The following is a 15,301-nucleotide window of genomic DNA, read 5'->3' on the forward strand; positions in this document are numbered from 1 at the left end:
CACTCAAGGAGTTGCTTATTTAAATAACAACTTCAGAAGAAACAATAATAACAATTACCAGAACAGAGGACACAATCCTCAGGCAAATAATCAAAATCAAAGTTACCAGAACAACTACCAAAACAATGGTAGTAGCAATAATTACAGAAATAATGGTAATAATACAAACTACCAAAATAATGGTAGTAATTACCACGGAAACAGGAATAATAATAATTATCAAAGAAATGATAATAACCATTCCAATTACAGGAACAGTAATAGTTTCCGGGGAACAATACCGATTTTAGACCACAGAATAACGATTACCGAGGAAATGGCCAAAATAATGGCTTTAACAGAAATGATAACCGCGGTAATTATCAAAACGGTCATAATTCAAATTATAGGAATAATGACCGAAACAATGATACCAATAATAACAACAGAAACAATGGTAGAAATTCCTACGAAGGAAGACCCTTTCAGGGAAACCAACCTAGGAACCACCAAGGCCAATATGGTAATAACAGGGATTACAGAAGAGATGGGTCAAAAAACTAAAAAGGAGGGATTCAATAAACCAAAGGTTGACGGAATCCCAATTTAAAAGCTGCCTTTTTACATCATCAAAACCAAGAACACAAAAACTAAAAAACAAAGAGACTATAAATAAAACAACAGAAATTAAGTTTCCAATAAAAGAGACCCACGATCAGAGGTTTAGTCTAATACTAAATACACTCGAAAGATCGAATGAGTATACTGATTATCTACTAGATACAGGTGCTCAACCAAATATAATATCATTAAGAAGAGCTAGAAAAGTCGGTGCTGTATATATAGATAAATCCGACAGATCAGAAATCAAGGGAGTGACCAATAGTGAAGCATTGAATTCCATTGGCTCTACTTGGATAAACCTAAAGATATTAGAACATGTAATCCCGACAAAATTCTACGTGATTGACGAATTATCAATTCCAGCAATACTTGGAGCAAAATTCATGAAAAGCCATATTGATTCGATTGGAGGTAACTTTAAATATGTTATCTTCAAATTGAACATTCCAAAGAAATCAATTGAAGATAAAGACAAGGTTGATATTAAAGTATCGAAGATTACCAATAATAATTCTAGAAAACCCGAACAAATATTCATAGCAAATTATCAGGATGAAGCTATATTATCTAACAGTGAATCTGAAGATGAATACTTCGAAGATGATTACACCAGTGAATATTTAGAAAGTTCAGATGATCATGGAGAAAATAATTCAAGCTACTTTAATAGTTTAAAACCTGAAATAGGCTCTGCCGACAATGGAGATGAAGATTACTTCGAAATATCTTCCGCGAACGAAGAGGAACCAATTACAGAACCCGATAACGAATTTAAAATGGAAGATTTGGATTCCAATCAAGATTATAGCTTATTGGAGAACAAAGGAATTACACAAGCAAGAGGAGGAGAAAGAGTGAAAAAGGTTTTGGATAGCCTGAAACTCCAACATCTCGAAAAAATACATTTTTTGAAATGGAAAATATAATGGCAGAATATAGTGATATATTCTTCCTAAAAGGGGATAAGTTGACTATCACAGATGCAGCAATGCACGAGATAGAGACAACAACCAATGTCCCTATAAATAAGAGGCAGTATAGATTCCCAGAATCTACAAAAAAACAAATTAATGAAGAAATAGACGAAATGCATCGCCAAGGCATAATAAGGCCTAGCAAAAGTCCATGGAATGCACCAGTTTTGTGCATACCTAAGAAGGATTTAGATGCGGAAGGGAACAAAAAGTACAGAATTGTAGTAGACTTTAGAGCTCTCAATTTGGTTACTAAACCATTTGTTTACCCCATTCCCTAATAGATGAGATGTTAGATACTATAGGGGATAGTAAATATTTTTCTACATTGGATTTGAAATCAGGATTTTATCAAGTTCCGATTGATCCAAGAGATGCGGCGAAAACAGCATTCTCAACCCCGAATGGACATTATGAATATACGAGAATGCCCATGGGACTAAGAAATAGCCCATCAACTTTTCAAAAATTAATGAACTCAGTGCTATATGAATTGCCAGACATAAGGGCTCGGGTCTATCTTGACGACATTTTAATATACGGAAGAAGCATAAAAGAACACAACGAAAATCTGATCAGAGTGTTGAGAGCTCTGAGAAGACATAACTTGAAAGTGGAACCCTCAAAATGTCAAATATTAAAAACAAAGATAAATTATTTAGGACACACTATTGACGAACACGGTATACGTCCTATGAAAGATAATATTGAAGCTGTAAGGGATATGCCAGTTCCAAAGACAGTAAAAGGAGTGCGCTCATTCTTGGGAACAGTGAATTTTTATGGAAAATTCATCCCAAAAATAGCGGAAACTCGAAAACCTTTGAATGATTTATTAAAGAAAAATGTTCGTTTCAAATGGTCAGACGAATGCCAAAGTGCATTTGAGAAATTGAGAAATTTTCTAACATCGGATACTCTTTGGTAAGACCAAAGTATAACGATACCTTTGTGTTAACTACGGATGCGAGTGACTACGCAATTGGAGCAGTCCTCTCAAATGAAAAAACACCAAATCGACCCATAGCCTACGCTAGTAGAGGCTTAGTAGGGGCCGAAATAAGGTATCACGTAATCGAGAAGGAATTACTTGCCATTGTTTGGGCAGTAAATCGATTCAAGCACTATATATATAATCAAAAATTCATCGTTTATACAGATCACAGACCTTTAGTTTCTCTGTGGAATCTGAAAGAAACATCTCACACCTTAACTAGGTTGAGATTGAAATTGCAAGGTCTGGAAATGGACATACGATATAAACAAGGACGAGAAAATATAGTAGCCGACTTTTTGTCAAGACTTCAACATGAAAATGTTGAAAAGGCCAACGACACTAACGAAAATACGGTCGCTGTGTTGACTCGTCAACAAAAACGACAACAGGATTTACTCATAAATGATGATGAGAATTCCGATGATGTCCCTGAAGATGAAATCTCCAAGATATTAAACTCTGACATTTCGGACAACGAAAAAGTTACCTTAAACGACACAAATGACGCCTTAAAAGACGCAACATATCTATCAGCGGAGGACTTCAAAATCGCTCTGAAACAGGAATTGATTGATGAATCAAAAGTGGTTATTACAAAAACTATTAAAGATGAAAAATCATGCGACGCAAGATTTGTCATCCTAAATAGCAAAACTGCTTTCAATGAGTTAACATCTTTATATGATTACCCTCACGGTATCAAAGATTGGGTCAAAGATAACCTTTTGACACATCCTTCAAATAAGGTAGCAGGAATATTACTCGAAGGGAAGAACAACTCCCTAATGAATTTTGACAATTTTATTGATTTAATGTTAACATATTTCAATAACTGCCCGGATTTCATTCTAAACGCAAAGACAATTCACATGATCTCGTTTAGAAAGATAAAGCAATATCAGATTTTACAAATAGTAAAATATATTGCGTGGAAATTGGATATCAACATCATTTTATACAACGCAGACAGTGAACGAACTATAGTAAACAAGGACGAAATTCAAACAGTTTTGCATGAATTCCACGATGCGCCTCTTGGTGGACACGTAGGAGCAAAACGAATGCATCAACGAATAGGCACACTTTTTGTATGGCCTAACATGAGAAGAGACATTGAGAATTATGTAAAACAATGTGACTCATGTCAGAAGAACAAGATTTGGAGCCATAACAAAATCCCAATGAAGATAACAACTACGTCATCAGAACCATTTGAGAAGGTTTTTATAGACATAGTTGTCTTACCAGAATCCGATTTTGGTAATAAATATGGACTTGTCATGCAAGACGACCTAACCAGATTCTTGGTAGTAGCACCAATGGAGAATCAAGAATCAGAAACAGTCGCCAGGACATTTATAGAACATTACATTTGTAAATTTGGAACACCTGCTGAATTAGTATCAGATCAAGGTTCAAATTTTATGAGTGAGGTGTTCAAACATATTTGTAAAATTTTGAAAATAAAGAAAATCAACACAAGCGCGTATCATCCTCAAGCCAATTTAGTTGAGAGATCAAATCGTGAATTAAAAACATACCTGCGTCAGTACGTAGTAGGCAACCCACATGTATGGGACCAACATCTGCCATACTTTACGTTCGAGTACAACACGACGATTAACTCTTCGACAAAGTACTCTCCGTTCGAACTTGTATATGGACGATTAGCTAGATTACCAGCATCCATATATAACCAAAGGGAAAATGGTCTAAATTACGAAAGCTACTCAAAAGAGATGAGGTCTGTTTTCAAAAACATTCACTCAAAAGCTAAAGAAAACCTAATTCTGTCAAAAGAAAAGCGCAAAGAGCTCTATGACAGAAAAGCAAACGATTGGCAACCTATGTGGGGAGATCTGGTCTTAGTACATGCCAACCCCATGGGAGTAGGGCAGAAACTCCAGAGCTATTGGAGAGGCCCTTATGAAATCGTAGATTTGCCCAGTGAGCAAACCACGGTAATCAAAAACGGCAACAAACTAGAGAAGATCCACAATAATCGCCTAAGAAAATACCATAATTAAAAGAATGAAATGAAAAAAAAAAAAAAAAAAAAAAAAAAAAAAAAAAAAAAAAAAAAAAAAAAAAAAACATTGAATGAAGCATAAAAACACTCAAAGTTCACTACCTCTTCGTTTTATTTTTGGGGTGTCCGGATTTAAAACACATCAACATTTTGGTTGTAAATCCGGACAGTGCAAACAGGAAAAGGACGCCGTTTGACAGTGCGTTTATGTTTCGATTTATCTAAATTTTATCTCACGGCTTACTATGGTATTTATGATGTTTGAACGATCTTTCACATATAAAAAAAAGCTCCTGTATAACATTGCATCTCATAAATTGCATAAATTACCATCTAATTGAGAAGTATTGATGAAGGTGTCCGGATATTGGTACCGTCCGGATTGTGATTCATCACGGTACAGCTCGGCGACTGATCGTCAGCCCTACTGATTTTTGCGAACGAAGTGGAAATAACAAACACAGAAAAAAAAAAAAAAAAAAAAAGGGTAAAACCCACAACGAAAGACGAATTATTAATCAATAAAGGATGTGATATTACATTTGTTAACATAAAGATTAACAAAGAAAGTTTTACAAAAATATTAGTATATTATCAAAAAAAAAAAAAATTATTATTACGTACATAATATTTAAGTCTATTACATAAAAATGTCTCTCAATGAATAAATGTCTACGTCTAATGGCCTATGATCCCTGACCAGAATTGGTCAGGCTTTTTGCAAACAAAAAAAAAAAAAAAAAAAAAAAAAAAAAAAAAAAAAAAAAAAAAAAAAAAAAAAAAATCAGCCAATATCAAAATATTTTCTTTTCTCCTCGATTACAGGAGCATTTTTCTTCTCGTTAACCTATTCTGGTTAACGAATGGTGGATTCATTTTAGAGGAACAACACGAGCCGTTGATAAGAATGGGCACATACGTGTTGAAGGTAAGATTCCCGGTATTAGGATTAGAAGAAGGAGGGAAGGCCTTATTAAAATCTAAGGCAGATTATAATTATACTTGTGTATTATTACAAAAAATAATAAAAAATACACATTGTAATGTCATGCTGAGTGATTTAGAAATGGCATTCAACAAAAGCATGGATATGAATAAGTTCATAAAAGAATTTTTTCCATCCCGAAGAACTCGTGGTTTTATAACAGCCATTGGAGGTATGGATTCTGATGATAGAATTCGGGTGGATATAAATCTGGACAAATTAAGAAGGAACGAGGAATCCTTGGTCTTATCACTAGATCATCAAACTGCGACAATTGATGCTATGTACAAATTTGTAGACAGCTCAATGTTGCATATAGATGATAAGATGAAAAACGTGATGAATACGTTCAACACATTAGGGAAACTGGTCCAAGACGACTTAAGTTTCGCTAGTACATATAAAAAGGCACTACAACTTGAGTCGGAATTAATTGAAATTGGATTTAGAATTCAATCTTTAATAAATGACTTAAATAAACAACAGAATATTATACTACAAGTCTTGCTTAATAAAGACAATAGTATAACATGGTTTATTCAATTACTAGAGCCAGCAATTTTGTTGCAAATATTAAAAGAGGCTGAAAGTAAGATCAAAGGGGGCCTCGAATTTCCAAGAAGACAAAATAGCGGAATATTGTCAGAGATTTTGAGAATAACGGATGTATCCTTTAAAACGGAGAACAACCAAATGTTGTCAATTGACCTGAAGATACCGTTAGTTTCAAAGAGGAAATTCAAAGCATTTAAGGGAAGTTTTATTCCACAAATAAATGGAACTATTATCATGACCATTAATTTGGATCGGAATATAATAATTGAGGAAATTGATAACTATTGGGGATTCCTATTAACGGAAACTCAATACGAAAACTGCAAAATATACATGAATTTTAGAATTTGTGAATTAAAACTGAAGGAGGAAAATTTAACTTCAGAAAACGAGTGCCTATTGAATCTCAGATTCAGAAATTCAACAGAAAATTGTAAGATTAAACTTCTGAGAGTCAATCACGACGCTTGGTTTGAAACCGAGGAGTCAAATGTTTGGGAGTATGTAACCCCACAAGAAGTTGAAGTAAATATTTTCCATGGAGAAAATAAAACAAAATTGATTGTTAGGGGTACAGGTCGAATGAGGCTAACCCCAAACATGAGGATTCAAACAAATAACACAAAAATTTGGTATTCAGATACTACAGTATCGGATAACAAAGCATTAGTAAACACAATGAACTACAAAATAATGAATTTTACGTGGGAAGAAAGTACAATGCATTTGATCCCAACATTGAGTGGAAATTTCTCTAAAGTTTCATTCTATGATCGAAAGAAGCTTTTTGATTTAGGAATCGATGTTGAAGTTCTCAAAAAGCAAAGACCCTTCCTAGAAAATTTAATTTATTCTCCACTTTCATCAGGCTGGACTATAGCTAGTATAGGGACTGGAGCAATAATTATGTTGGCAACGTTGATAGTACTTTTTATTTGTTGCTTTAAAGGGCAGATTTCTTGCCCACAAAACAAAAAGTACGTCTCTTCATATTCCAAGGAAAGGAAGTCGAAACCTTTTAAACAAAGGAATCCAAAGGTTTCAATTCTGAAAAAACCTCGTTCATCACCTCCAAAGATACCGTTGAGAGGACAAAAGATTACCCATTTAGGGCCATTGATCGACCCACGGGAACCGAATTCAGACGCTGAGATGCTTAAAAGGAGGAAAGATATTTTCGCCAATCCAAATTTAGAACATAATGGAGAAATCATGCTCATGCGTGAATTAAATCCACAAGCGAATTTACCAGCAATTCAAAAATTAGAAGAAGAATATATGGAACCAGATATATTTCAAACCTCAACAGGAATAACAAATGAAAGCGATATCCAGGGGATATCAGAAAATAAGACAATTATAAAAACACAAACTAGAAGACCACCAGTCAGAATTCGGTGGTAGAAAAAGTTGATACAGAGCGACAACCTACAGCTAATTATAACATAATGCGTTCGCCAATAGCAACAAAAAAGCATTTGAATGAACCGAAGAGCTGGAAATCCAGGATAAGTAAATGTCTTGTCAAAGATTGTCAAAAATGTCTGCACGTAATAATGTCAAATAGATGAGCACTATAAAAGAATTAAAAGGGGAAGAGGAAACATACCTCCCATAAATAACGCGAAAGAGTAAAACTTTGATTAATTAAATCGGAAGAGACCCCACATTATTTGAAAGAAGGGCCTTTCAAATGAAAATAGAAGAAATGAAATATTGACCTAGAGCGGATAAAAGTTTCCCTCGTTACAATCAGTATCCCATGGGAAATGTTAAATGAGATCGTACTTACCGTTCGACAATAGTAAAATTGAACATTGTCGATAAACTGAATTTTTTTTTTACGATTTTTTATGTTTGAATGGATAGTGAATTATTGGACAAGGGAACACTACCTAGAATGACTGTGATTTGAATGAAATAACAAGGGAGTAGTGACCCAGAATGGTAGTTATTGAGTATACGAATTGTTAATTATATTATATACAGCAATGTATTAAGAATTTATTTTACTCATTTCTTTTTGCAGACAGAGCAAATGAGATACGAACAGGCCTATAGCCTAGGAAATTGAGGTAAATATATATAGAAAAAAAAAAAATAAGAATTTAAATCCTGTTTGTAGTAGTCAACAAATACTTTTGACACTACGTAAAATGTATGCCAAGAAACATTTAAACAAACGAAGAGGACTAAAACATAGGGTAACGCCTCAAATTACAAATATGGAAAGACCGAAAAGACACGAAAATTATGAGATACCACAAAGATTAAAAATTTTGTTGGAAAGACCAACAGTATCTCTGGAAGAACAGATAAGACATTCCTGGAATAAGGAAGACTGTTCTGAAAACATATTTGTAGAAACTAATGGTCTCACAGCCCATCGAACTTATGCAAGAAACAATACTGATTGCATAAGAGGTAAAGTTGGGTTCACAAAAGGTCTCCATGTATGGGAAATAACATGGCCTAGTGAACAGAGGGGGACACATGCATACGTTGGAATAGCAACGTCTGATGCAACCTTACAATGCATGGGTTATCAAAGTCTATTAGGACTAGATAGCAATTCTTGGGGCTTTGACATAAACAGGGGCATGACGCTTCATGATTCAATCATTGACACGTACCCGAAAAAACAAAATGGTAGAGAACGAAAATCTTTTGAAAAATTCAAAATAAAGCTCGAGACTATTAAAGTGATACTGGATATGGATAAAGGCACACTGAGCTTTTTAGCCAATGGCCAATACTTTGGAGAAGCCTTCGAGGGTCTCCAAAATAAGACACTATACCCAATAATTTCAACAGTTTGGGGCAGAAGTGAGGTAAAAATGGAATATTTAGGTGGTTTAGAGTCTAAACCAATTACCTTACAGGAATTGTGCAAATACACAATCTGTAAAGGAATGTGTTCAATACATTTCAAAGAAAATGTCAAACTTTTCCAATTACCAAAGTCAATAGAGAACTATTTGTGCCTTCAAGGAAAGGACTTTTGGAAAAGGAGTCTGAACACAGACAGAAAACATGAATGCACAAATTATTGTGTCACAAATAACACGATTGGGCTCCGAGTAAAAGACGTGTGAAAAAAAAAAAAAAATTATGGATTTACACACATCTGTCAGCATATTTTTTTTTAGATATATAACTATGTAGTATGATAGAGTTTAATTTTAATAGTACATAATTATTTTTGGGATTATTCTACATTTTATTATACAATTATTTAATAGAAAACAAAATGAGTATATTTACAGATTAATCCTGCCTAAAACCTCAAATCAGGGGGGGTTTTAGGTCAACAGCAATTTACCAGGCGATCCACAGAAGACGAGAAGGAAGATAAACCAGAATGGTGAATAGAAGGAAGGTAAAACAGAATGATGGTATGGTGAGTGTAGATTGCTGCTATACGGTAATGCAAGTGTAATTTTGGGTTATCCTTTTCGGTATTAAATACTTGCATTGCTGTAGACCTTTTTTTTTTTTTTTTCATATTTCCAATATTTTTACTTTTAATTTGGTATAAGATTTTTTGGCTTAATTATTGACAAGAGGGGTGAATTATCATGAATTCTCAAAATTATATATTTGTGAGAAAAATATTTTTCTTGACTCTATATTTTGAGTAAGAAAATGGAAATATTAAAATTAAAATTGTTTTCATTATTAATAAATATTAAAGACATATATGCTTAAATGGGAAAACATGAAAAAGGTATCAAATTGGGAAGAAGTTGACAATAGGAGAGAGTAGAGAATAGAAAAAAAAAAAAAAAAAAATTTTATTTAAAGTTTATTACATTAATTAATCATTTGAAAAAAAAAAAAAAAAAAAAAAAAAAAAAAAAAAAAAAAAAAATTATTATAATATAAATAAAATACACTAAAATTAAAAGTAAAGTAACATACAATTTAAAATATTCAGAGCGTAAAGATAGGGATATAAAGTTAGGAACTAAGACTAGGGTCAGACAGTAGGAGAACGATAAAAGGATCAGTACTCACCGAACGGACGGCGGAGATAAAAGACGGATGGAGAGAGATGAATCTAGAACGGATTCAGTAAATATATATTTGACTGAATCAGAAATTAATATAGCAGTTGAATAAAACGGAAGAGAAAAGCAGTCTTTCATCATCAATCAAGAAAGATGTTTAAGGAGATAAGACTATTCTATCAGCTAGGAGAAGCCGGATAAGTCATTATATACACACACTTTACACCACTTGCAATGGGATAGACCTGAAGAGCAGGATCGATGAAAACGGGTTTATGTCTTCAGGGAACAGGAAGAATCCCAAATTTATCGGCAGGATTATAAGTGTAGAGAAACACCAGATCAAGTCTTAGGACTACGTGCAACAAATGATCGGTGTTATATCCGAGCATAAAGATTAAAAGCTGTAACATCTAGGATATATCTCAACAGAATTCAGGACTTAGGTCAACCAAGAAAGATCCTGAAACAACAAATATTCTTCGTGTTAATGGGACGGATAATACCAAGGAAGGAGGATAGACAGGAGTGGATAGAGGAGCGAACGAAAGGGGGCGGACGGCTCTCAGGAAAGGAGAAGGAGAAGGAGTACGGAATAGTATGGATAGAACAGTAGTAGCTAGGGAATAGAGTAGTAGGGTACAGAGGCAAAAGATCTTTCATTTCCAAATTATCCAAAAATCAGGTTCCTTCAAATTTTTTTTTTGTAACCCATGCCAAATACTTTCATCATGTTTTTAATGAATTGCATTAATTAAAAACTCGATCAGTGGGGGTTTTATGAGCCGACCTGATTTTAGGCGGTTACAATTAATTTCCATTCTCTTCCAAAGAAGGATTAAGAAAAATCCTAAATGGAAAAAACATCTTTGGAAAAACTTGTCATTAATATGCATGGACAAGATGATGAAATCATTTCTCTTGTCAATTTGTTTCAACATCGCAAGTGTTGAAACTTGAAATTCCATCCACCACTCATGTTATGAAAATATGAAAAGTGGATCATAATCAAAGAAGGTATTGTTTTGATTATGGAGGCAAAAACAATACCTCAGTTATTAAATCGAACGCAAGTTCGAATGTTTTAAGTTTATATTTACAGCAAAAAACTCCAATTCGCGGATGTTTAATCAAAACATGCAACCGAGCGGATTTACGAAAAAGTCAACAACGATTGCATCAGCCGTGCACGGGCACGTTCGCGAGGAAAGAGACGGAAGAGCGGCCCGCTCTCGTGAGAAGACGACGCCGCGGGAAAATTCGGAGTGACCGGAGTAGCGGCGAATACTTAAGCTGGGACTTCAAGGAAGTCCGAGGTCGTTATAGTGATACCCCTCGTGAGGCAGGTGCCTACGTCGTTATAGATAGTCCGCGGTTCGTTTAGGTGTTAACTCTTAAGTTTTATTCCGCGAGGCAGAAGTGATGCCCGTTGTTTAAGTTTCGGTTTAGTGTTTAAGTGATTTAATATTTTTTCAACTTAACTGATAGATTAAAAGTAATTAAAATCGAGCAGATGTAGTGCAGTTAATCAAAGGACATATCACATCCAGCAGTAATAGTGTCTAACCACTCGGTACGTATTCCGCTTCAAAACATTAGAAAATAAGTCAAACTAAATATTACAACGATTAGGTCACTTATAATCAGTTTATGTTTGAGTTTTGGTTTGGCCCAGAATATGAGTAATGTGGCACTGGATTTAACTTCTTTTGACCTAATTTTTGGATTCTTGGTATTTTTTGGTGTCGCGTGATGTGATTTTAATTTATTCGTATCTCAATAGAGTAAATCAATAGAACTGAATATGACCATACAAACACGAATGCATATACCGTTGGGTTAGTTTAGATCGGTCCACTCGGCACCGTGGAACGATGCCTGATAAATTTGCACCTTTTGTTTATTTTAAAATGGTAATTAAATTTCCTTTGACATAGAACTGCGTCCCTCAGAAAAGTTCGGCTACATAGGGGTGTAAAACGAAAATCTATAAACAGGAAAAGGGAAAATAGGGGAACTGCTCCATTATTCATCTCATTAAGCCGATATTCACGAAGAATGCATGGATTGAACACCCAATTTTCACGAAATCATTGAACAAATAAAAATATTTAGTTTACGTGCTCTTATGGAATCGTTCAGCATTGTATATTTAGTAAAATTAGCTAGATTTATCCTGAGTTTTGTAATTTTTTTTCACAACGCTTCCATATCCATATCAAAACTTGAATCATTGCTCAATTATTCATCTCACGACAATCCCATATTCATCACACTGTCAATCATGAATGTATCATATTATCATGAATGAACGTAGCCGCAGCCCGTCGTAGTAGGTTACCTAGATATCCGCTGCAGTTGTTTACGTGTATAATTGGTAACCTAGGTAACCACTACAGTGTTGTGGATTTATGTCAATTATGTCGGAATAATTTAACATTTTCAGTATGATTTTTTTGTATTAACAGAAACTGATTTGGCAACTTTTGATTTTCTTCAATGCAGTAAAAACAGATGAAAATACATACAGTTGAAACTTAGGAATCTTAGAAATTCATCTCATATATTTCTGCTAATTTAAGCTTGTTTTGGGAAATTTGAGGTGAACTTTTCAAAGATTAAAGCATTCTTAGTGTAGTGAGTGATTTTGTTGATGGATTAAAATAAAAAATGGTCCGCTAGTGATGAAAAAGACTTTGGTTGGCTGCTGAACGAGTCCCGTTGTAGCCGTTTAGAACAATGCGCCGATTATGTTTTCTGAGGTAGGTGATTAAATTAAATGAGTTTTCGAGTGCAGATGATCGACTATAATATCAAATTTAGTGCTTTTAAGTGAGTTGAGGATTATACTTTATGAGGAATCTAAAGTGAACTAAAAAGAATCCATTCCTTGGATTAGCAGATTGGTTTAAGAAGAAAATATGCGTTTTTTCCTGTTTTCAATTGTGTTTTCATATTGTATGAGATGAATATATGAGCTGAGATAAATAATGGAGCAGTTCCCCTATATCCAATTTGTAATGCAAATTAGTCGGTTAGTTTTCAGTGAATTTCCATCGTTCTCGCAGCGAACTATTGGAAAATCATCAAATGCATCCGCCCAAATGCAGAAAATTGTAATTTGATTATTTGAACTATTGTACTATTCAACATTGTAAAGCTTTGTTGAAACGCATATTCCGACCTTTTATTGGTCGCTTGAGCTATGCTTTCCTAAGCACGGTCGACAGAATTATGTACCTAGTTAACCAGGAATGCACTTTTTGGCCTGTATATGAGCTTGCTTCTGCTCAAACCAATCTGTTTACGGGTGGATGGCCACCAGGGAGCTCCTAACTGAGCAGCAGAAGTAGCGGCAGCGTATAGCAGCAGCTGCGACAAGTATCAGCAGCGGTAGTAGTCAGTGGTAGGTGCAGCGGCACTGCTTCTACCTCTAGTAAAAAGCTGCTTTCGTGCGGTAGCGGCAGCATCAGCGGTAGGTGTGTTGGCCAGCACTTTCTTCAGTGAAAAGCTCTGCCGTATTTTGGCACCACACAAACGCGAATGTTGGCAATCAAAATCTATCAGTCGTCAAATTTTCAGTATGAAAACAGTTTTCCACTGTGTAATCAGCTATGTGCCTCATTCCCACTATCGTAATAGCGCAGAAATGCTGTTACCAACATATCCGATATTGAATTAAACAACAAGTTGTCCATTTAGGGACAAAATTAATACTCAATTTAAAGAGTTAATACTTTTTCGTTCATTCTTTGTACTTCATTCATAATTTAACAGCGGTAGTGGCAGCGGCAGATTTTCCATGTGGGATATACGGTCCCTCCGGTGAACTCTGCCTGCCGTCTTATTTCTAGTTTGAAGAACAGAAGGGAAGGGTTGTGTTCAAAGCCACGAACGCAAGTGACGTAGAACTGCATGTTCGTCGCAACACTTGCATTGTTGCATTCGGGGATGAACGCGAATTTCTTGAATGCTAAGACTACGATAGACTCTTTTCTCAATGTTAATAACTTTTCTCCAAGGCTATTTACTAGTGTAAATCTCTCAAAATAATGTGGTTGCCCTGTATGTTTTAAGTCGTGTAAGGGGCCCTAACTAATAATCCATATGGCCCCTAACTGGTTTTGAATCCTACGGCGTCAAATTAAAGATCATCAATGCGCCTTTCCGGAAAAATACCAAACCGTACTTAAAACTGCAATAACTTTGCAAAAATCATGATACAAACCGTAAATTGCCCTTTAGGTAGGTTCGAGACGCGGGGGACTCTATCTTTCGATAGTGTTTTGGAATCCTCAGAAAATTGTACATGAAATATCATATTTTCCTGGAGGCAAGTATGTTTTATTTCAGAGATCTCTTTTAATCTTCAAGAACAAATGTAACTCTATTGTACTTTATGCTTTTTCTTCCATTTATAAAATAAAAATATTTGCTTTAGCTTTGAGCTGTCGAGATAACAGTCGCTGCAGTACGAGATCTTTCGTCCGAATATCATCAAAGAATGTGAAAAAATATACTATGCTTCCCTTTGGAAACTGAAATGCTAAGTACGTTAAATGCACTGATAAAGCATAAGTGGACACAGCTACTGTTTCAGACTATGCAACGGAAGGTACATTCTTCCACCCACGAGTCTCATTGCTTGGTGAAAATTGCGGAAACGTTTCAAGGTCAAATACCCACATGTATTTTCTATGCGATTGGCTTACTTCCCTAACATCAAAAATCGAAAAAAATAGAAGAAATGATTCCACGCGTTAATTCATTGGCACCCGACATCAGCGACATAGAATGGAAATAATGTTGCTGCCACGAGATTGGTTCTTCCCACAATCGCTCATTTTGAGAGAAGCTCATTCTCTGAGCAGGTATCCAAGCATGGTCGACAGAATTATATACCCAGTAAACCAGGACTGCATTTTTTTTGCTGGATCGCCACCAGGGCGTTGCTAATTAAGCAGCAGCAGTAGCGGCAACGAATAGCAGCTGATATCAGCAGCGGTAATGGTCAACGGCAGGTGCAGCGGCACAACCTCTTCCCTTAGGGGCCATCCACATACCACGTGGACAGATTTTTGACGGTTTTTAACCAAGCGGTGCGGTGGGTGCGTTGGCTAGCACTTTCTCCAGCGAAAAGCTCTGCCG

At 35.3% G+C, this 15,301-nt stretch overlaps 2 protein-coding genes across 3 annotated transcripts in view; both read left to right on the forward strand.

The window, feature by feature from the left end:
* Positions 1–1,529, forward strand: part of LOC129720472 (exonuclease 1-like) — an 11,019-nt gene extending 9,490 nt beyond the window's left edge. The window contains exon 4 of the mRNA XM_055671959.1: positions 1,056–1,529. Coding sequence (XP_055527934.1) covers positions 1,056–1,529 — 474 coding nt within the window. The remainder of the gene's footprint in view (positions 1–1,055) is intronic.
* LOC129719492 (gamma-aminobutyric acid receptor alpha-like) overlaps positions 1–15,301 on the forward strand; it is a 136,231-nt gene that overhangs the window by 43,191 nt on the left and 77,739 nt on the right. The gene's annotated exons all lie outside the window — the stretch shown is intronic.

This window comes from Wyeomyia smithii, chromosome 2, assembly GCF_029784165.1.
Source record: "Wyeomyia smithii strain HCP4-BCI-WySm-NY-G18 chromosome 2, ASM2978416v1, whole genome shotgun sequence".
Classification (NCBI taxonomy): domain Eukaryota; kingdom Metazoa; phylum Arthropoda; class Insecta; order Diptera; family Culicidae; genus Wyeomyia; species Wyeomyia smithii.